Genomic DNA, 24,701 nt, shown 5'->3' with positions numbered 1-24,701 from the left:
TTCTAAGAAGTCAAAGATTCAAGATGAAAAAAAGTCATGTTCTGAAAAAAGTTACCAAGGATTAAGTCAGATGTCTGTAGTTTCTTTGTAAATATTTTATATCAACTGCAAAGCTGGGTAATAAAATAGCACATCATAGTTGTAAGACTAATTAATCATGGGAAGACTTATGTTTTCTCATATACAGTATGTTGTATAAGTATTTGCCCTCTACTGAACTCTTCCACATTTTTGCATTGGGATTATATGTCACAAATCTACACTAATTAGCCCATAAATTACTCAACTGATGTGAAAACCATACATAGCACTGGTGCCACATAATTCATTGAATGGAGTTCACTTGTGTGCAAATAAACATAAATACACCTGTTCTTGAAAGGCCCCAGATTTTGTTAGAGGACATATCCAAACAAACAGCCAAAGAGTCCAGGACATGGTTCTGGAAAAGTATCAGTTTGGTTACATGCAACAGAGTACCATTAAACCCATTCTTTAAAACAAGACGGGAAAGTCCAATAGTACATAATGTGAAGTTCAAAGTTCAAAAAGGTTGGACACTTACGAAAGCCACTGACTCACAAACTCCTTATAAACCTCCTTATATCTAGAAAGTGCTATCGTCCCTACTGATAATACTGAGTTAGTACTCAATACATGCGCTGAATATCAGTACAAAGGTGCTCAACATGGGTGTACTGTGTCTAATAGGGTCTGTCACACTACTAAAGCAAGAGACTTAATTTGCCCAACGTGTTTCAGAAAAAGGTCAGTACACAGTGATCTTCACACGCGGGATACGTGCAAAGCATTACAAAGGGTTAGATAACATCCAGAATCCTAATAAAGCTTTTAAGTAGGTGGTGCATATCAGATATGCTCTTCTCTCTTCATTTCCATAGATGTTCAGGTAGCAAGGACAGTAATGAGTAAAATAATATACTCCAAAATATAATTCTTAAGATAAGCAAATATTGAATGATAATATATATAATAGAAACCCTAAACCCTCTTTAAAATCTACTAAGCTCTAACTTTCCTTGTCTTTGTTAAAAATATACATCTTTTGTAACTTTATATATATATATACACACTACCAGTCAAAAGTTTGGACACATCTTCTAATTCCATGGTCTTTCCTGATGTTTATTTCTTTCTACATTGTAAAACAATGCTGAAGGCGGCCGAAATACACAATAATCTCCTCTGAACAGTTGATATTGAGATATGTCTGCTACTGATGCTCTGTAAAGCCTTCATAACAGCTCTAATCTGAGGTGCAGTTAATTGGTGATTTCTGAGGCTGGTAACTCTAAATGAACTTCTCCTCTGCAGCAGAGGTAAGTGTTGGTCTTGCTTTACTGGGATGTTCTTCATGTGAGCCAGTTTCATCATGGTGCTTGATGGGTTTTGCAAATGCACTTAAGAACAGTACTGTTCTTACAAGAACTATTCCAGAACACCTGACCTTCGTGTCTTAAAATAACAACTGACTGTTTTTTGTTGTTACATGTGTACATAAATCCATGTGTGTTATTTCATAGTTTTGAAATCTCCAGTATTGTTCTGGAATGTAGAAAATAAGTCACTAAACAAAAAACATTGAATTAAAAGGTGTGTCCAAACTTTTGACTGGTAGTGTATATATAATGTTCGCTTCTAAAGGTAAATTGTGTACCTTTAAGAGTGATTTAAAGGTACATAATTGGACATTAGGGACACATTTATCAGTAATTTTCCAATTCCAATTGTACTTTCTCTGATTAATTATTATTTCTATAGTCACAACTTGCCCAAGGACTTTAATTCCAGTAGCAGCTCATCCATTGGGAATATACAGCAGCCATTCAATCTTCATAAAGTCCTCATTCATTACACACATTTAAAAATACTAATTACCCCTTTTAAATGAGCAATGACCTTAAACATTTTACTATTCAACAGCACTGTTCTTTATAAATGTTGCACAATGATGAGAGATTACTGCTCTATTTAGCACCATAGAGTTATTATTGCACTTAGCGGTCAAAAATAGGAACTGCAATGAGCACTAATAGAGGTTAATTGGCGAAGGAATCGTGCTTCGCATTTTCGCTCTCAGAACATTTTCAGCGGTACAAGAGCTGCTCACAGAACAGGGTTGGCAAGGCTGTGTTTTTTATGACAAATTGGTCTAGTTTAAAAGTACTCTGTAGCTAAATCTAATTATAGCAAATAATCAGAATGATTACAGTGAATGATACACAGAAGTGTTAGGACATTACATTTATCGCACTTATTCAGCTGAGCATTTGGGGGGTAAGGGCCTTGCTCAAGGGCAGTGGCAGCTTGGCAGTGCTGAGATCTGAACTCATGACCTTCTGAACAAGAGTCCAAACAACTGAGCTACCACTGTTAAACAAAGCACACATACAGACAGTGTGCCTAAAATGTACAGAACCAACTGTGAAATATACTTTAAATGGGAGGGGGAGGAGATATGTACATAGGAGAGGAAACTATGGAGTAGATAATATGACCAGAAATGCATGACCATTTGTTTAACATGCAAAAGCTGAGAAAAAGAGAAAAGATTTTTCCAGTTCCAATGTGCTGTAAATTTTGCTGAAAGCTGGAAGCCCTGGTTAATGGTATTACATGTTTTATTAATTCACACACTGTGACAATGGCAATAGGTATCAAAGCTGCTGTATTCTACTCAGTTGAACAACCCCTAACCTATGTGGGGCACCTAACCCCACTAAAAAGAGAGCTGCTAGACTGCTTGTCAATTCTCCACTGCCTATTATGGAGTTACTAGGTAGTAGCTAATTCATTAGTCAATAAAGGCAGTGGTGGCTCAATGATTATGGCACTAGGTTACTAAGGCTCTTAACCCTCGCTGCTCCAGAGGGATGTGTCGTGACTGATCTTGCATCCAATTTCCTAACAAGCTGGGATTTGTGAAGAAAAGAATATTTTTTTTATGTGCTGTAAAGTATATGTATCTTAATTATTTGAGAGTTTATTTTGTGACTATTGTTAAACCTCTCTAACGAAATACACACTATATTGCCAAAAGTATTCACTCACCTTCCTTGACTCGCATATGAACTTAAGTGACATCCCATTCCTAATCCATAGGGTTCAATATGACTTCGGTCACCCTTTGCAGCTATAACAGCTTCAACTCTTCTGGGAAGGCTGTCCACAAGGTTTAGGAGTGTGTTTATGGGAATTTTTGACCATTCTTCCAGAAGCGCATTTGTGAGGTCACACACTGATGTTGGACGAGAAGGCCTGGCTCTCAGTCTCTGCTCTAATTCATCCCAAAGGTGTTCTATCGGGTTGAGGTCAGGACTCTGTGCAGACCAGTCAAGTTCATCCACACCAGACTCTGTCATCCATGTCTTTATGGACCTTGGTTTGTGCACTGGTGCACAGTCATGTTGGAAGAGGAAGGGGCCAGCTCCAAACTGTTCCCACAAAGTTGGGAGCATGGAATTGTCCAAAATGTCTTGGTATGCTGAAGCATTCAGAGTTCCTTTCACTGGAACTAAGGGGCCAAGCCCAGCTCCTGAAAAACAACCCCACACCATAATCCCCCCTCCACCAAACTTTACACTTGGCACAATGCAGTCAGACAAGTACCGTTCTCCTGGCAACCACCACACCCAGACTCGTCCATCAGATTGCCAGATGGAGAAGCGCGATTCGTCACTCCAGAGAACGCGTCTCCACTGCTCTAGAGTCCAGTGGCAGCGTGCTTTACACCACTGCATCCGACACTTTGCATTGCACTTGGTGATGTATGGCTTGGATGCAGCTGCTCGGCCATGGAAACCCTGCGCACTGTTCTTGAGCTAATCTGAAGGCCACATGAAGTTTGGAGGTCTGTAGCGATTGACTCTGCAGAAAGTTGGCGACCTCTTCGCACTATGCGCCTCAGCATCCGCTGACCCCGCTCCGTCAGTTTACGTGGCCTACCACTTCGTGGCTGAGTTGCTGTCATTCCCAAACACTTCCACGTTCTTATAATACAGCTGACAGTTGACTGTGGAATATTTAGGAGCGAGGAAATTTCACGACTGGATTTGTTGCACAGGTGGCATCCTATCACAGTTCCACGCTGGAATTCACTGAGCTCCTGAGAGCGACCCATTCTTTCACAAATGTTTGTAAAAACAGTCTGCATGCCTAGGTGCTTGATTTTATACACCTGTGGCCATGGAAGTGATTGGAACACCTGATTCTGATTATTTGGATGGGTGAGCGAATACTTTTGGCAATATAGTGTATATTCATGAACACTTCAGTAACACTTCAGGAGAAAGGGCTTTGAAATTTCTTCCCAACTTGGCAATTTGCTTTTTTGTCCAAAGTGGGGAAAGGCCTGCTTATTGCTGTTAAATGTAACTTGTTTCACAGACTATCCATATTAAACATAACTGTAAATGGATTGTAAATGAAAATAGAATGTTATTTCTTAATAAGAAATTAATAATAAAATTTGTTAGCATTGATAAATTGCTGTGGTATAAGAGTGTGGTATAAAAACATTTTGGATCTTGTTGTAACTGGAAAACTGGAAAATTGGTAGCCCTACTTCATGTCAAGCTACATCGTGCTATAATGATGTTGACTATTTTTTTCTACAACAGCACACCATGAAGTATTTTATTCCTTATTAATTAGCCCATAGAGCTAGACTTTAAAGGTACAGTACATACACCTTAGCAGGTAAAAGACACATGTCCAATTCTGCACATTTGACACATCACAATGATGTTTGAGGAAGTGAAAGTTATGGAAAATTGCACTATGTTGTCCTGCACTTTTAAGTATGATATTAAGGGTCAACTAAGCTATCTCATTCTCCCGAACATATGCTGCACCAGGCTCTTACATGAACACTGCTCTAGGGGAATCTAAGAGATGCAGGACTCAGTGTACCAATGTCATAATAGCACAGCATGTTCCTTTCATCTTCCCTACGATGCGCCAAATATTCAGAAGCTCCCTGTCATACTTAATGGATGCTCAAGCCCCACTATAGTGAAAAGAGCACTCAGTCTTTCACAACACATGCAAAAACACACAAAGACTCCAAAGCTGTATTGATAACCTAAGAAAACCGCTCTCTCTTTTTAGTTGCTAGGGACATAAATGTACAGTGTGGTGAAAATCCATAGCACATGCTGTGTTCTATTTTCTTACACTGCTATTTGATGTTGTGAACAAAAAGGTTGCATTGTGATATGAAAAAATGACACTATCTGATCTTTTTCTTTCGGAAACCATTTAAACAATTTTACAAGTGACCCACGGGGGTTGTGAGTTTACGTCAGATGCATGTTGTGTTTAGAAGAGATATAACCCAGTGTAGAATTTTTACTTACCAGGAGTTCATGTAGCTTGCTGACTATAATGCTTACTGTAAAGAGTTTGGTAATATTTGCAGATGGGGAATATATATAAAATATAAATAAATAAACATAGATAGCATATATAAAAGAATAGATAATCTCACTACAGTCATGTAACTTTAACTTTTGCCAAGAGAGCACAAAACGTTTAGCACTAATCTTTAGATTGAACATTTCCCAGAGTAACAGTGTTACTGCATTGTATTAGGGATCCAATCACAGAAGGCTTTTTTTGTTTGTTGTTGTAGTTGTTTAGAACAGGATGGGAAACAAAAACTGAAAGCAATAAGGCCAAAAAGCCATGACGTAACGGTGCTGCAATAATGCCACATAAAGTCATCAAAGCCATTTTAACATTTAGATCTATCCACTGAGATTTTGTACTTATTTGCATAATATGCACAACCTACACCAATCTCAATATGCCTAATCTCTGTCAATTAGTTGGGACGACATTACCGGTGAATTTCACCCCAATTTCCAACTGAATTGAAAGGCCACAGTGATTGTTGAATGAGTTAGTAATAGGATGTCAACTGCCAATCACATTTCATCAGGCATTTGACAGCTTTTTGCTGGCTAACTGATCCAAAATGTGACGCATTAATATCTACTGCTCATTAACATGGATATGTTTCAATCAAAAGCTCTAGTGCCATCATAAGTCCTGAATATGAGCTTACATTTCAGCTCATGCCTTTAAGGGATATGTGTGTATATTAGCATCGTGATTCTTTTTTTCTAAATTCTTTGCTCATGCTCAGTTCAAAACACATATTGCTTTTCATTTTCCCAAATAGTATTATCTGCTTTTTTGATTTTTGAAAGCTACTTTTAAAACTCATTTTTAACTTGCAAAGCACTAAAAACTAGCAAATATCCTATAAGCGCCATTTAGGCTAAAAGTTATTAAAAAGAATTTTGGAAGGCAAATATGACTGAGTTATACTGTGATAGCTGTTTCCCCATTGCATTAAAACCGGTAGACATATTCATCATTATGGCATTTTGTTTATTGCTTATAATTTGCAATTTTACATTTCATTGCATCTGTGTATAACCTCTGCCTGTTTTGAGCACATCAACAACAACAGTTTGTGAGCGTTCAGTCAAATCAACCAAACTTTCTCTTGTCAGTTTCTGACCTCAAACTGTTTTCAGACTTCCAATTCCATCATCATGGGTTTAAGGCCCATAAAATGATGAAAACGTTGTATGCTTTAGCTGTGATTGCTACAGCTAGGGTGTTTTTTATCAGCGTACACTTCCTGACATCTACACTGTTGCCTGACAACCTATTTTGTTATTGTGTCAACGATCAAAGGTGTACTGCTTGTTTAATGGCAGAATGACCTGAGGGCAGGTCTGTGTGGGTGATTATACACTCAGTCCTGGATATGCATTTGATTTAGGAACACCTCTGTAGCTGAGCAGTAGTTTAAGCGCCTACTCTTATCGAACAACTTTGATTTGATGTTACTGAGTGTACAGGCTCATGTTCTGACCATAATACTCTATTCCTAAATACATACATACAGTATGTCACATGATACACCATGGAATAAGAAGGAATTTCATAACAAAAGCCCAGACCTCTGTAATTCATTGCTTGTGCAGGAAGCCTGTGGCCTGTATAATTAGATCTAATAATCTTTTAATTACCTCTGAGGCTTTCTGTAGGTTTATTTTTTTTCATCTGCCATTGCTATCTTGCGTCATTACACTGGTTTCTGGCTTCCTAGGTGAACATGAGCACTGCTAATAGTTTCTAGGCTTGGTAAATTGACTAAAATGCTAAATAATAAATGTAATAATTGACTAATGTATATATATATTTTTTTAATTCTTAGTTTAACAGGCAGCAAAGTGGCACAGTGAGTTAAGTTTCTGACTGAGTCGATCTTGATCTTAGTTTACCATCTGTATTGAATTTCATGTTTGCTAGGTTTCTTCCAGCATTCTCTGATTTCCTCTTTACCTGATTGCCCCTGGATGTCAATATGTGTGTGTGTGTGTGTGTGTGTGGATCCCATCCAGGATGTACCCTTTGTGCCCTTTGTTCCCAGGATTAGCACTGTGACCCTGTCATCAGGATAAAGCATGAATAAATTAATATTTTTGTCTATAGCATTTATCATTGTGGGTCCATTTAGATTTTACTGTCTATTGTCTCTTGTCACTTTTCCCAGTTACACTTATGTATAATATGATGTGTTTTAAATTGTAGGATGTTTTAACACCCTAAAGGTGTTTAAACCTAAAGGCTTCAGTGTAAGCCTAGGCAGTGAACAGAGACATTGGAAGAACACAACACAAGTGTGTATCTTCACCGTGCATTTGTCGGTTTCTGTTTAGCAGTTACACACTTCTGAGCCCAAGGCATAGAAAGACAATAATGTTATATAAACTGGAAAGTAGATTTACTTTTCCTCTTTTCCTATGCATGAGTCAGATGAGAAATGCTCTCAATATTGCAGGATGACAGCTGAAATGACCAGGTCCATCAATACCCCACGAAAGAGAGTGCTATAATATACTACAGCTACACTCCCTTAAATACCTCAAAAAAACACCTGTCCATAATGTATGAGGTAGCACAACTTGCTGCAATGCTCTCAACACAACTAATGTTTGAATTGTGTTAAAATTGGAAAATAAATTTGATGAAGAACTTTAAATCATTACCCAGCATTTTTTTTTTTTTTTAATATGTGTAAAGTGTTTTATGTGTATTATGTGCAGGCTTCTTATAAAATGTTGTTTGTTTCAAGCAGTTAAAATAGACTTGAGGAATTAAATTGTGCATCTGATTTTAAAAGGCACTCCTAAAGCTCATTAAAATGAAATCAGTACAGATTTACTTCAGCTCATTAGTTAAATGTAATGTATTTTTTTTATTAAGTTATTGACTTTGGATCAACAATGCAAATGACCAGTCACATTCGCTAATAAACAGTAAAAAGTCAGTAATAAATAGAATGTCTAATCATTGTGGGTAAGGGAAAAAAAAAAATTAAATATGGACCGTTGGCCTTCATGTAGGTCGGGGTGAGGGGGTTTTCCTACAAATCCACAATTCAATCAGCACAAGCTAATATCAGCTCTGGTGAACTGGCTTTGCATAAACAACAGATAACATAACCTTACTTACTTTGCCTGAAACACCTATGTATTTAGCTTATCTACTAGCACAATGTGTGGAAATGTGTGCAAAAAGCTTGCACTTAAACTCCATACTGTGCCTCTAGAACAGAGGATAACTTCATAAAAGCTAATATGTATACAGTATAAGATAAGAACCTCACTAGCATACACATCGTTGTGTTATTTCACTGCCAACATTGCTAATAAGAAAATCTGAGCAGATAGAAAGATAGAGAAAAGAACATTTTACCACAAGTATACTGTTTAATTGATATTTTATTGCTGAAATCTGATTAGCTGATGGCATCCATGTTTTTCTAATGACTAACTCATCCTTAAAAACAGCACAGTCTTCTAACTCAGCTGGACAACCTGCTAGCATAACGCACCATTGTGTTACTTCATTAAGAAGTCATTATATAAACAAATCCTCAATTAGTATTTGCACCCTGTCTCATTCCAAGCAGGCTGATCCTGTTGACACCAGAAGGAGAACTCATTAAAGAAGCATACCACAGCACTGGTTTAATCCTCTCTGACTTTCAGTGTTTGAGGTGCTAATTTATGAGTGGCATTTAGCATGCCTGCACAGGAGAGATGTGCTTATCACAGAAAAGGATGATAGCATAAATTTTTAATTGGTTGAAGGAAAGACGAAGTGGCCTTCTGATCCTCTGGTCTGTAAAATACAGAAAATACAGGAGACAAGTGAATGTATCAGTCAGGACCAGAAAGTCTGTACTTAGGTTTTTTAATTAAACGGTGATGAATAGCAAATAACATGAACATTCATGAGTAGTTGAGGACATTTCACTAATTATCCTACCTCAGTTTTAACCTTTAATATTCTTCCTCAGTCCTCCAACTTATTCATGGATTTGTACGGTGTATGTGTATTTTAAATGGGGTCAAAGTTTTTAAAAATACATTAGAACCAACACTAGTAAAAATGCTTTTATTTCACTTTTTTTTAATTGAATACAACCAAATTTTTTATTACAACTTATATTACTGCCAAGTGAAAAGTGGAATCTTTAAAATATTTTTACCTGAATTTCAGAGTTTCTTAGTATTTAGTAAAAGCCCCTTTTTGCTTTAATGACAGTGTGGCATCTGAACACATGCTTCAGTAGAAGTGATTAGACATGAGGAAGATCTGACCTTTTGTATGAAACAGTTAACATGGTCACTATTACAAATAGTGCTTGAAAAAGTGCAGAATCTTGAATATTCTGATATATTTGTCATGCAAATTAAAACCGAGACGTATCATTTTGCCTTTAGTCAATTATTTGGCAGGAATAAAAACAGTTTTTTTCAGTCTGATATTTAGTGCCATGGGCTAATAGTGCTTCCATTTACATTTATGGCACTTGGCAGACGCCCTAATCCAGAATCCCTTACAGATTTATCCATGTAACAGTGCTAGTGACTACAGTATGTCTACTCTAATAAGAGTAAAATGTGCAGCACAAGCAGTACAGGACTTGTGGTCTAACGAAACTGATTTATAAAGATAAATAATTACATTTAAATTGTATATCTGGATTCTGTAAAGCTACTTTGTGTTCAGTCCATTGTTTAAAGTGATATACAATTTCAATTGAGTTTCTCTTTCCCATTCTCATTTTATAATACAATAGTTTTAAGTACTTAATGACCATAATATACAGTATCTCAAAAAATGTAGCTTAACTTATGGCCTTAAAAAATTCATTTGTGGCCACAGGAAACAAAACATGGCCTCAGTATATTACTTTGTGTTCACTCAGTGGCTCCAGACTTCCTCACATGACGGGTGAGAAGTAGAATTAGAAGAACAAAGATAGCGAGAGAGAGAGAGAGAGAGAGAGAGAGAGAAAGTAAAACTACACATTGTAGTTAATTCAGTTCATTTTTCTTGCGTAATTCGTCTGCCTGTGCTGCTCAGCACTAAAGAGGACAGGCGATACAGGACCAAGTTTCACAACTTATGGTCTAATTCAGCTGATTGTGCTCAATATTACATTATCTGTGTTGTTAAGTCCAGGTCAAAATATGCATGACCCTAAATATTGATTGGCTACATGGCACTGGTTACAGGGAAATACATTAAGCCTCATCTCTAAGTGTGTGCCTCTGCACTATTCTACAGTTTCTTGCTTTTTTTATTACCCATTAATCCTATTGCATTGTTGTGATTGTATTTTAATGCTTGTAATTTAATGGTGTTAAACTTAAAACTCAATTCAACAGCCATTCCTCACAAACCACATTAAATGCTCATTTCCGACAATACAAAATAATAGAATTTGAATGTGATGAATGCAAATGTCCTCAAAAATAGCAGACACAGAATTTTATTTAAGACAAGACATGCACCTGCGGCATTCAATCTCTAATATTAATCATGGTATATAGATATTGTGCATTTACATTTATTATCATTTTTTCCACAAATTAAGAGATGTGATGAACTGTCTGTCTATATAATTGGTCTAGAACTGCTCATCAGCAGACTGCTATCCATAAAACAATAGCTGTATCGAACTAGTTACTGTAACCTGAGAAAATCCATCTTATTTAATGGAACGGACATTACATATAATATAATCTCTCTATTTTCCTTGTATATCTTGACTTAATATAGCAATTTCAATATGGCTGCCAACATTGCAAATTAGAACATCCTAGAAGGTAGAGAGACAAAACTGAATTTTACAACAAACTGAACATATTGTTCACATCGATATTTAATTAAAATCTACTGATATGTGTGAAATTGCCTCATACCTTCAGGGTTGGGGTTTGATTCCTGCCCTGAAGGTTTGTATGTTCTCCCTTTGCTTTGGGGGTTACCTACGAGTACTCTGAATTCCACCCCTAGTCCAAAGCCATGTGTTTTAGACTGACTGGAATAAACCACTGGCACAGTAAACTTTTGTCATTCTGATTTCCTTTCCAGTGACTACAAAATCATGTGACTGGAGAGGATAAGGGGCAATGCAGGGGTAACTTTAGCTAGCTAGCTATATTATTTATTTTATAAGTCAACTATTAGGAAAAACCATAAGCAGCTTCTCTATGTTTCTTGCTTTCAACTGGATCACAAGACAGATGTATGTAAAACATGTCAAAGTTGATCTAGATAAACTTGGCATGAAGTTAAAGTAACTGTTATCAGAAGCAAATGCATGTTTCCATGTCCTGCATTCATTTCAAGGAACTGTCTCTTCTGCTGGGAGAATTTTACTTGCGTTTTGTAAAACTGTACTTTAGATGAGAAGGAGATTGGTGCCCGAGCTTGAAATCTGACCAATGTAGTATACTTATATTTTTGCTAAAGGCTTTAATCATAAGCCTGTGCTTTTGTTAGTTCTGTTTAAAAATGGAACTGTGTGCATTGTACCATATGTACCATGGCGAATGCCTTGACCTATTTATCCCTATTTCACAGTCAAATAAGGCAGCCCTGTTGATCAGGAAGCTTAAATCGATTTCACATAACCAAAGGCTTGTGTTTTATTTTTGTGTGAATTATTTGACATGTCTCAGGTTGAATAATAAATTACAACATACGTATACCTTTCACTCTTGTTCCCTGTTTAATGGCTGCCAGACAAATGTCAAGTCAGTCAGGGTTTGTCTCAAAAGCTCTTATCTCTGCATTACAGCCAGCTGCCCCTTACCTTCAATCCATAAGGAGCTTTGCACTACTTCTCAATAGAAGCTAATGCTTTGCAACATATTATTCCTCAACTCAATTTAACATATGAATAATCTGTCACAAACATGTCGCTGATGGTAGAATGTTTTTTTTTTTTACTATGTGTAAGGAAAAGACAGGAGGCGGGTGTGTAGAGTTGTAATTTGAGTGCTGTAGAAGACACAACCTACAGCTCAGAGTGGCCCAGGTAATGTAGATGGTGGACATGGAGACCTTTGTCTCCAAGTCCAAATATGACTTTGCTGCTTATTATACATTGTCATCTTGCACATAAATGAGTCAAGAGAACATAAAGTCACTTATCACAATTAAAAAATATGATCAGAGTTTCTGGACAGAGAACCAAATCTGAATGAACTAAATTCATAAACTGAGAATTATTTTATTATAGGATTAATATTATTATTTATATTTGAAAGCAGGGGAGCATTGTGGCTTAGTAGTTGGCATGTTTGCCTTGAACCTTCAGGGTTGGGAATTCGATTCCCACCTCTGCCATACTCTGCAATTTCATGTTGTTAACCCTGTGCCCATGGTTTCCTCTTGGTACTCCGGTTTCCTCCTCCAGTTCAAATGCATGCAGTGAAGACTGACTAGTATCTCTAAATTGTCTGTAATGTGTGAGTATGTGTGAGTGTATGTGTGTGTGTGTGTGTGTGTGTGTGTATACGATGGGTTGGCAATGCATGAGGTGTTGTCCCATCTTGTGCCCTGACCCACCTGAATAGGCTGGGATATGTGGTACAGAAAATAGATGGATGGATATTTGAAACCAAATCCATGCATCTAAGCTTAAAAACATTTTTAATGACACAATTCATTACAAGCCAGGGTCATTTATCTTTCTAATTTGGCTGATTCATTTTGGTTAACTGCATGGAACATAATGGGGGAAATGATTGAGGAGGTTATAATCAAAATGTTTATTCAGCATGTAAAGGAAAAGCCAAACTAATCAAAATCCAGCTCCTGACTTTGACTTGAGTATAGGAAGCCTCTCAGGTGCACCAAGAAAACATTTACTCTGCTATTTATTATAAGCACAAATGTTTTAAACAGTGTACACTGTACAAGTTGAATAAGGTGTCAGCTCAGAAGTATTAGAATTGATGAAGGTACGAAATTGCCCTGAACTGAATATTCAGCTTTTGTCAGAGCCACACAGAAGCCTTTAACTATTGTCTAGTCACTATGGCAACAATAAAAGAATGCAGTGCTGTTTCACAATTCTGAATGATGCAAGGTTTTGAGTTCAGAGGTGGAAATAGAAGCCAAATAAACAACTATATCTGGATATGATGTTTGTGTGTGTGTGTGTGTGTGAGTGAGTGAGTGAGTGAGTGAAGAGGGGGGTAAACAACCCTCTTCTTGTATTGAAGATAATGAAAGGACACTGATGAGTAAGAAAGTAGAATGATAGTAAATATGGGTTTCTATGCACCCACTGACATCATTCATTCATAGGCACTTGACGTCAGCCTCTCATTCACTCACTTCCTGATGTGCACACACACACACACACACACACACAAATCCTTCCTACAGCCATTCTATGATTTTTACATCATCCTTTTAACACCTGACGGAACACAAGCATTCATTTTAGACAGATCTTCAGTGTATTTGCTACACATTCTCTCCTACCAAAACACATGCTACGGTCACTATTTGTCCAAGCAGAGTACAGTATCAGAACCATTGAAAATAGCTGCAGCAAAAGCAAACAAAGAAAAAAAATAGGCACATGTATTCATTATAATAGAAATAAAATGATTACACACACACACACACACACACACACACACACATACACTATATTGCCAAAAGTATTCGCTCACCCATCCAAATAATCGAATCAGGTGTTCCAATCACTTCCATGGCCACAGGTGTATAAAATCAAGCACCTAGGCATGCAGACTGTTTTTACAAACATTTGTGAAAGAATGGGTCGCTCTCAGGAGCTCAGTGAATTCCAACGTGGAACTGTGATAGGATGCCACCTGTGCAACAAATCCAGTCGTGAAATTTCCTCGCTCCTAAATATTCCACAGTCAACTGTCAGCTGTATTATAAGAACGTGGAAGTGTTTGGGAACGACAGCAACTCAGCCACGAAGTGGTAGGCCACGTAAACTGACGGAGCGGGGTCAGCGGATGCTGAGGCGCATAGTGCGAAGAGGTCGCCAACTTTCTGCAGAGTCAATCGCTACAGACCTCCAAACTTCATGTGGCCTTCAGATTAGCTCAAGAACAGTGCGCAGAGAGCTTCATGGAATGGGTTTCCATGGCCGAGCAGCTGCATCCAAGCCATACATCACCAAGTGCAATGCAAAGCGTCGGATGCAGTGGTGTAAAGCACGCCGCCACTGGACTCTAGAGCAGTGGAGACGCGTTCTCTGGAGTGATGAATCGCGCTTCTCCATCTGGCAATCTGATGGACGAGTCTGGGTTTGGCGGTTGCCAGGAGAACGGTACTTGTCTGACTGCATTGTGCCAAGTGTAAAGTTTGGTGGAGGGGGGATTATGGTGTGGGGTTGTTTTTCAGGAGCTGGGCTTGGCCCCTTAGTTCCAGTGAAAGGAACTCTGAATGCTTCAGCATACCAAGACATTTTGGACAATTCCATGCTCCCAACTTTGTGGGAACAGTTTGGAGCTGGCCCCTTCCTCTTCCAACATGACTGTGCACCAGTGCACAAAGCAAGGTCCATAAAGACATGGATGACAGAGTCTGGTGTGGAGGAACTTGACTGGCCTGCACAGAGTCCTGACCTCAACCCGATAGAACACCTTTGGGATGAATTAGAGCGGAGACTGAGAGCCAGGCCTTCTCGTCCAACATCAGTGTGTGACCTCACAAATGCGCTTCTGGAAGAATGGTCAAAAATTCCCATAAACACACTCCTAAACCTTGTGGACAGCCTTCCCAGAAGAGTTGAAGCTGTTATAGCTGCAAAGGGTGGACCGACGTCATATTGAACCCTATGGATTAGGAATGGGATGTCACTTAAGTTCATATGCGAGTCAAGGCAGGTGAGCGAATACTTTTGGCAATATAGTGTATATATATATATATATATATGCAAACATCATTTAAATGGCATCGTGCTGGCTTCTTTTTTCAATAAGGTGGCCACAGAAGTTGAGTTAATTTAATTATAATCACACAGAATGTAATGATCAGCAGGTGATAATATTCCTGACAGTGGGTTTTTTTTTTACTGTCATCTTGCCTAAAGAAGTGCTATCATGTTCCTCAGGCATTATTGTATGCTTTGCATCATTTAGCAAGTCTTCTCATGAACTTAACCACTTCAACATATTGTGTGTTTATCTTCTAATACTATAAAACCACAAATTCACAATATCTATTTGATCTAAATATTACTTACTAATACTTCTACATATCAAAAACCAAATGCACACACACACACACAGCCTAGAAGGTTTTAGAATTAAATAAGGAAAATGCATTTTTCTTCTTTTTCCTAGTGTTGAAATCAGTTTCACCATGGTGCACACTCCTTTCTGATTTGCAGCATCTGCAGTATGCCTGCCATGGCCATTATCCACTCCATAATCTCCCTTCTATCACTCTGAGCATGATTTGAATTATTATTTGCATTAAAAAGATTTATCCCACAACAGAGGTGGTGCAGTACACCATGTCAGCATTTCAACTTCTCTTTGTTTTTCAGAGCTTATATTTATGAAAACTGATTAGATTTAAGTTTGATTGTTCACTTTAACTCTTTTTACCAAAGGCCAAAAAATGGATTATCTCCCTGTTTTGGGGGTGATTTTGTTCAGCATGGTATTTCTTTGTCATCTCACAATACACAGTGGTGCTTAATAGCTCATATGAAAGTTGATGCTTAGGGACTTAGAGGCCTACTTGGGGCAATATATTCATAGATAAGTTTCAAAAAAGGTTAGTTTATTCCACACAAATGTTTCTATCTTCAACGTAAATGGTGATATCAAACCCATTTTTGTTCTGTGAGATGCCCCAAGTGCTTGTTCATAAGCATCTCAAATGTGAAGGCTTTATCTTCAACCATTAAATTTTGTGTATGGTTATCTGAACAGTGGTAAAAATGCCACACGCTGAAAGAAAAATTTGTCCTGACAAATTTTATATCAGACTTGCAGCGATAAAATAATTTGTTTGTTTATACTTGTCGAAAAGGTCTGATAAGACGATTTCCATTCCTCCTATGTAATAAAACAGGAGTGTAAAATCATGGCAGCGGCTTACTATTTTTAAGCCAGCTGAATAAAAAATCCACCCACTACCTTCTGCCAAAACTAGAATATGTAGGAGTCAAAACCAAAACCCTGGCAACCCTGACATGGTTAAGTATACATACTGCATGGTACATATATATATATATATATATATATATATATATATATATATATATATATATATATATATACATATATATATATATATATATTTATATATATATATATATATATATATATATATATATATATATACAGGGGTTGGACAATGAAACTGAAACACTGGCCAATTTAGTGTTGGAGGTTTCATGGCTAAATTTGACCAGCCTGGTGGCCAATCTTCATTGATTGCACATTCCACCAGTAAGAGCAGAGTGTGAAGGTTTAATTAGCAGAGTAATAGCACAGTTTTGCTTAAAATATTGCAATGCACACAACATTATGGGTGACATATCAGAGTTCAAAAGAGGACAAATTGTTGGTGCACGTCTCGCTGGCGCATCTGTGACTAAGACAGCAAGTCTTTGTGATCAAGAGCCACGGTATCCAGGGTAATGTCAGCATACCACCAAGAAGGACGAACCACATCCAACAGGAGTAACTGTGGACGCAAGAGGAAGCTGTCTGAAAGGGATGTCCGGGTGCTAACCCGGATTGTATCCAAAAAACTTAAAACCACAGCTGCCCAACTCACTGCAGAATTAAATGTGCACCTCAACTCTCCTGTTTCCACCAAAACTGTCCATCGGGAGCTCCACAGGGTCAATGTACATGGCCGGGCTGCTATAGCCAAACCTTTGGTCACTTCTGCCAATGCCAAACGTCGGTTTCAATGGTGCCAGCAGCGAAAATCTTGGGCTGTGGACAATGTGAAACATGTATTATTCTCTGATGAGTCCACCTTCACTGTCTTTCCCACATCCGGGAGAGTTATGGTGTGGAGAAGCCCCAAAGAAGCGTACCACCCAGACTGTTGCATGCCCAGAGTGAAGCATGGGGGTGGATCAGTGATGGTTTGGGCTGCAATATCATGGCATTCCCTAGGCCCAATACTTGTGCTAGATGGGCGCGTCACTGCCAAGGACTACCGAACCATTCTGGAGGACCATGTGCACCCAATGGTTCAAACATTGTATCCTGAAGGCGGTGCCGTGTATCAGGATGATAATGCACCAATACACACAGCAAGACTGGTGACAGAGTGGTTTGATGAACATGACAGTGAAGTTGAACATCTCCCATGTCCTGCACAGTCACCAGATCTAAATATTATTGAGCCACTTTGGGGTGTTTTGGAGGAGCGAATCAGGAAACATTTTCCTCAACCAGCATCACGTAGTGACCTGGCCACTATTCTGCAAGAAGAATGGCTCAAAATCCCTCTGGCCACTGTGCAGGACTTGTATCTGTCATTCCCAAGACGAATTGATGCTGTATTGGCCGCAAAAGGAGGCCCTACACCATACTAATGAATTATTGTGGTCTAAAACCAGGCGTTTCAGTTTCATTGTCCAACCCCTGTATGTATATATATATATATACACTATATTGCCAAAAGTATTCACTCACCCATCCAAATAATCAGAATCAGGTGTTCCAATCACTTCCATGGCCACAGGTGTATAAAATCAAGCACCTAGGCATGCAGACTGTTTTTACAAACATTTGTGAAAGAATGGGTCACTCTCAGGAGCTCAGTGAATTCCAGCGTGGAACTGTGATAGGATGCCACCTGTGCAACAAATCCAGTCGTGAAATTTCCTCGCTCCTAAATATTCCACAGTCAACTGTCAGCTGTATTATAAGAACGTGGAAGTGTTTGGGAACGACAGCAACTCAGCCACGAAGTGGTAGGCCACGTAAACTGACGGAGCGGGGTCAGCGGATGCTGAGGCGCATAGTGCGAAGAGGTCGCCAACTTTCTGCAGAGTCAATCGCTACAGACCTCCAAACTTCATGTGGCCTTCAGATTAGCTCAAGAACAGTGCGCAGAGAGCTTCATGGAATGGGTTTCCATGGCCGAGCAGCTGCATCCAAGCCATACATCACCAAGTGCAATGCAAAGCGTGGGATGCAGTGGTGTAAAGCACGCCGCCACTGGACTCTAGAGCACTGGAGACGCGTTCTCTGGAGTGACGAATCACGCTTCTCCATCTGGCAATCTGATGGACGAGTCTGGGTTTAGCAGTTGCCAGGAGAACAACTTTTGGTGGAGGGGGGATTATGGTGTGGGGTTGTTTTTCAGGAGCTGGGCTTGGCCCCTTAGTTCCAGTGAAAGGAACTCTGAATGCTTCAGCATACCAAGACATTTTGGACAATTTCATGCTCCCAACTTTGTGGGAACAGTTTGGAGCTGGTCCCTTCCTCTTCCAACATGACTGTGCACCAGTGTACAAAGCAAGGTCCATAAAGACATGGATGACAGAGTCTGGTGTGGATGAACTTGACTGGCCTGCACATTGAGTCCTGACCTCAACCCGATAGAACACCTTTGGGATGAATTAGAGTGGAGACTGAGAGCCAGGCCTTCTCGTCCAACATCAGTGTGTGACCTCACAAATGTGCTAAACCTTCCTAAACCTTGTGGACAGCCTTCCCAGAAGAGTTGAAGCTGTTATAGCTGCAAAGGGTGGACCGACGTCATATTGAACCCTATGGATTAGGAATGGGATGTCACTTAAGTTCATATGCGAGTCAAGGCAGGTGAGCGAATACTTTTGGCAATATAGTGTATATATCATGCAGTCTACCTTTAAAAGACCACTACATTACTATGATATCTAATGGCACTGGGACTGTATAAAAGAGTGTATGTCAATGAAACATGACTGTGTAGACATTACTGATTCAGTGAAAATTCCTAATACAAATAATAAACAAATATAAGTTGTCAGTGGACGGTGAACAAGGTCTGACAGCACATTGTTGTGGTGTGGGCTAAATGTCAGGCTTTAATGCAGTCTCTAACTGACAGCTGAGGGCTTTCAGCTCAATACCTCCAGTGCCAGCATACTGTACCTCTCCAGCTTCAAGACCACTGTGCGTTAGGATGTATTACTGTCACTGTGTGGGATTACGAATGTGTGCTTTAAAGAGAGAGAGAGAGAGAGAGAGAGAGAGAGAGAGTAGAAAAAGAGACGAGGAGATGAGTAATCATTGTATTTATGTGTAAATATGGATTTGTATCATGTCGTGTATTTCTTTAATGTGAGCCACATGGTTTGTTGTTTTAATGTGTGCTGAAAACGAGTCATAAGTAAAGTCATAATGTTTCACTAAAATCACATAAGAACTAAAAATATAAAACCAAGAACTGATTCACATTTTTTAAAATCTAACCTTTTTTTTATTCATTAAAGAATGACACATCTGATTTTTTCTATCCATTTACTTAATGTCATAGACAATCCATGAGACAATTTAGCTCCTCTGATCACTTTATAAGCATTATAACAGACTATAACAGACATTCCCTTACCGTCTTCTGTTTTTACACTCTCTTGAAGCTAATTAGAAATATTTATTCAACAACACATTTTGATCAGTTTATTATTGGACTTGTGGAGCATCTGCCAACATGAAGTCCCATTGCATAAGTTGTTACTATAGAAACAATGACTACACAACAAGCATGTGAAAACTTAAAACAAGGAAGTACAATAAAAATGTAAAGTGCACAAAGGCTAAACATTATTTTTACATGGACCTGTAATACTAGGGAAACACAGGTGAGGTAATTCGTGTGGCAAAAAGCATGAAGCCAGAGAGAAGACACAATACATGAGAAGACACCATGAACAAGAAAATAAACAGGAAATATACATGCAGTGTCATTAACTAATAGCAAGACACTAATGACATAGAAAACAAAATTAACTAGTTAAATTTGAGAAACTTAAACCAAAACAATAACAAAGTTATATAGAGAACTGAGAAAATCACATGACATGGAAGAGAGTGACAGGAGGAATTCGTGCCTTTTAACCAACTCTGCTGTCTGAGTTGCTGTTATAGAAAATCAATCAACACCTCCTAACCTTAGAATTAAGAATTAAACAGAGCTGTGGTATATCCAGAATACATCAGTGTCACTTCTCATAGGAAAGAAGGGCACTGTTTCTATAAGCCCTTATTTCATTCATTAATGCTGTCTTCATTTACCAGAGCTCCCATCACAGTCCATTTAGTGTTTGTATATTCAGTATCAGTGCTCATTTACGCATTGTGCAGTTCCTGTAGTTGCTGTTTCATAAGAACAGAGAGGTCACTGGGTATAGTGTGGGACTGTGGAGTTTTCCCCATTTACAGGTGATGGTGGGTGTAGTTAGGATAGTTAAGGAATTTTTGTGTTTAATAGGAAATCGTATACAGTACTGTTGAAAAATCCTAAGTACCCTATTTAAAAGGGAAAAAAACAATACATAAATACATAAAAGTAAATAAATAAATGTTCGTTTTTCAACAAAAAAAAGCAGTTGTATGTCAGTAAAAGAACACCTGTAACATATTACATAATTCACCACTTTAATTCACAATAAAAAGTCTAGACTCTCAAAAAAGAGTCTCCAGATGAAATGCAAGATGCTTAGAAACACCAATTTCCTTATGAAACCTTATAAAACATGTATTTTTAATAGGTTGTCACACCAAATATTGACTTTGTTTATTGATGTAGTTTATTGCTTACTGCCCATTTTATATCAAAATGGTTAATTCTAATTAAGGCATCTTTGCTTGTGGCTAAGATCTTTGCACAGTATTTTATATATAGTGGATTTAAAACATCTTCACATTCCTTTATATAAGGTGGCTGTCAAATGCAAGTCAAGAATGTATGTGTGGAAAAAAGTAGGGTACAAGATTTATGAGCTAAGCATAGCATAGCATGGATAGGTCCTTACTGCTAACTGGCTCAATAAAAGAAATTAAGAATTAATCAGAGGGAGCATATTCATAGTTTATTATTTAGTTATATATCGTAAAGCATAATTTATTAACTACTGAAATTTACAGCAAAACTAGTAGGAAAGTTGAAGTGTAGCTATTAAAGCAAGGACTCTGGCCTACTGTGTTAAAAGGGTATAATTCGGCACAGCTCATACAGGCATAAGGTAGATCAATAAAGATTTCTTTCAAAATAATACCCTTAAATATAAAAAAAAAATGGGGAAGTGGACAGGTGAAGTGAGTAACTGATTATCTCCTCATCCTGGCGCCTGTTAGTGGGTGGGATATATTAGGCAGCAAGTGAACATTTTATCCTCAAAATTGTGTTAGAAGGTCAGTATCTATCAAAAGTGGTCCAAGGAAGGAACAGTGGTGAACTGGTGACAGGGTCATGGGTGGACAAGGCTCACTGATGCACGTGGGGAGTGAAGGCTGGCCCGTGTGATCTGATCCAACAGACGAGCTACTGTTGCTCAACTTGCTGAAGTAGTTAATGCTGGTTCTGATAGAAAGGTGTCAGAATACACAGTGCATGATGGGTCAGGGCCGTTTTGGCAGCAAAGGAGGGACCTACACAATATTAGGCAAGTGGCCATAATCTTATGCCTGGTCAGTGTCTATTCATTGCTTCAGGTCCAAACAGTCAGGACTGTTCAAGGTGAAGCAATACTGCCATCACATGGCTATCATGATTAACAAGTTAACAATTGACTGCCTCCATTTTCTGTTTAGAAAAATGAGAAGTGTTTTTGTTTATATGGTTCATCAGTGTCCTAGGGAAATCAGAAGAACACTAAACTAATAAATGTTCATACGTGTTAGTATAAAGCTGGTATAAACCATTTTTGTACCTTTTTAGGCACAGTTCCTGGACACGGTAGCGGTAACGTCTGCTTTTATTTACTTCATCACTAAATACACAGAATATAATAATTTTAAATGGTCAAAGGACGTATATAGTTACCTCATTTTATTTTCTTACAGTTCCTAATTAATTACAGTACCCAGTTTTCTCTTCGAAACCCCAGGTCTTAAAAGTAGGAACCTTTCTTCTTATCTGCGTGTTTCATGGGGACTAAAATAAGGTAGGGTCCGTTGGCCACAAGGTGCTGTAGCATCCTTTAATGAAAACATTATGTCCATTTCTGCAATCGTTTAGGTAATTGTTTTTATAATATAGCGACATCCCGACATCACTGTTTGTGTGTTTTGCGTTTGCGGTGTATCATGGTTTAACTTTGCGCCAAAAAGTGTAAGCTAGCATACACTGCGTCAACAGGCTAGAATAATAACGTTAGCTAATCCATGTGTTGTGCTGTTGTAGCATTTAGATAAATGTTCACACATAAAAACGTGATACGGCGATAAACTGCGCTTTTTAAATGTATTTTTATTTATTATTCTCGTGGTTGTCTGTTGATTAGTTAATTTCTGACATCCAAGAGAAATGTCTATCCTAAGATTACTTAGCGAGCTATTTAGCGAGCCATGTCTGTATGTGTGTGTGTGTGTGTGTGTTTGTTTCTAACTAAAACTTATTGTCCCTCAGGCTGAGTGATGAGTAAAGAGTTACAGATGAGGGCTGCAATTAACCAGAAGCTGATTGAAATGGGGGAGAGGGAGCGGTAAGGTTTATTTTAATTGTTTCTGTTGTTATTTACGTAGCTAACTTGGCTTTGCTTTAGATCAGATATATTTCCCGGACATATAGACGTTATCTTTTTTTATTTGCTTTGCAGGTTAAAGGAGCTGCTCAGAGCCAAGCTCATTGAGTGTGGCTGGAGAGATCAGTTAAAAGCACATTGTAAAGGTAAAACCATGGTCTGGAGTGACTCATGGAGTGATGACTTTATTATATGCTGGGAAGTCCACTCAGTTTTACCGTCATCTCTAATGGCCATAGGCCATGGCCATCTTAGTCACGATCATGTTTGGAGGAGTCTGGTTTTTATAATCAACAAGTCTTAAACAATGATACTGTGAAGAAAATCAATGCTGTCTTGTACAAAATAAAACAAAAAAACACACAACCATGGTTAAATAGGAGCTCTCCCACCAGAGTGATTTCACTTCAGAGTGCATGCACACATTAGGTTGCATTATACAACCTCCACTTGACCAAGTTTTATTACTAAAGACTTCTCGTATCATATCAAAACTGATTTCTAGCCCCTCATGCTTACATCAAAACTGATTTCTGTCTCCTCATGCTTACATCGAAACTGTTTTCACAGATGTCATCAAGGAAAAGGGGATTGAGAATGTCACTGTAGAAGACTTAGTGGCTGGAGTCACTCCTAAAGGAAGAGGTTGGCTTCTGTTTTCCATTTTCTACAAACTCTTGGTTTATCAAAACCAGAGATCTCTAAGTAAGTAATTACAGTGATTTTAATAAATGTCTGTTTTTCAGCGCTGGTGCCTGACAGTGTAAAGAAGGAGCTTCTGCAGAGAATAAGGGCCTTTTTAGCCCAACATTCTACATGATGCACAGGATATTGGACTCTCTGCCAACTGAAATGCCACACTAGCTGTAAAATTGATCTTTTTCTTTTTGTTCATTCATTTCTTTTTTTTTAATCTGTTTGTGTACTGCCTTAGTGAAATAAAGTCTGGTGAATGATTTTGTTGTTTTAACAATAAAGTTTATTCATTTTTGTAACTGAATGGTGTTGACTGCTTTGTTGCCTAAGAGTACCACAGAAAAAGAAAAACGTTTGACAAATCAAATTTCACATTTAAAATGTAAGTATAATAATAAAAGGTGAGGTTAAAATATGGTTACTACAGCTGAGAAAGGATAACATTTTTTGTTTTTACATGTCTACACATGCTTATATACATCAATCAGGCATAACTTGCATGACCACCTGCCTAATATTGTGTTGGTCCCCCATTTGCTGCCAGAACAGCCCTGACCTGTCGAGGCATGGACTCCACTAGATCCCTGAAGGTGTGCTGTGGTATCTGGCACCAAGATGTTAACAGCAGATCCTTTAAGTCCTCTAAGTTGTGAAGTGGGGCCTCCATAGATCGAACTTGTTTGTCCAGGACATCCCACAAATGCTCAATCGGATTGAGATCTGGGGAATTTGGAGTCCAAGTCAACATCTCAAACTCGTTGTTGTGCTCATCAAACCATTTCTGAACCATTTTTGCTTTGTGGTACAGTGCATTATCCTGCTGAAAGAGGCCACAGCCATTAGGGAATACTGTTTCAATGAAAGGGTGTACTTGGTCTTCAACAATGCTTAGGTA

At 38.4% G+C, this 24,701-nt stretch overlaps 1 protein-coding gene across 2 annotated transcripts; it reads left to right on the top strand.

Annotated features, from left to right (window-relative positions):
- The first annotated feature begins 22,452 nt into the window (after positions 1 to 22,452).
- Positions 22,453 to 24,105, top strand: eny2 (ENY2 transcription and export complex 2 subunit). 2 transcript variants are annotated; one of them, XM_058405706.1, is made up of 5 exons: positions 22,453 to 22,531; positions 22,996 to 23,071; positions 23,186 to 23,256; positions 23,681 to 23,755; positions 23,857 to 24,105. In XM_058405706.1, the coding sequence occupies exons 2-5, from the start codon at positions 23,004 to 23,006 to the stop codon at positions 23,928 to 23,930; spliced, it is 288 nt and encodes a 95-aa protein (XP_058261689.1). In that variant the 5' UTR covers positions 22,453 to 22,531; positions 22,996 to 23,003; the 3' UTR covers positions 23,931 to 24,105. The 2 variants fall into 2 exon arrangements, with proteins under 2 accessions (XP_058261689.1, XP_058261604.1); XM_058405621.1 differs by having other exon boundaries at positions 22,516 to 22,605.
- The last annotated feature ends 596 nt before the right edge of the window (positions 24,106 to 24,701 follow it).

The sequence above is a fragment of the Hemibagrus wyckioides genome, linkage group LG01 (genome assembly GCF_019097595.1).
Source record: "Hemibagrus wyckioides isolate EC202008001 linkage group LG01, SWU_Hwy_1.0, whole genome shotgun sequence".
Lineage (NCBI taxonomy): Eukaryota > Metazoa > Chordata > Actinopteri > Siluriformes > Bagridae > Hemibagrus > Hemibagrus wyckioides.
Note: the sequence above shows the minus strand (reverse complement) of the source record. Positions and strands in the feature narration are given on the sequence as shown.

Coding starts and splice junctions, on each gene's coding strand:
- eny2 (XM_058405706.1), top strand. CDS start 23,004: ATGAGTAAAGAGTTACAGATGAGGGCTGCAATTAACCAGAAGCTGATT. Junction 23,257..23,680: donor GTTAAAAGCACATTGTAAAG/GTAAAACCATGG, acceptor CTGTTTTCACAG/ATGTCATCAAGGAAAAGGGG. Junction 23,756..23,856: donor AGTCACTCCTAAAGGAAGAG/GTTGGCTTCTGT, acceptor TCTGTTTTTCAG/CGCTGGTGCCTGACAGTGTA.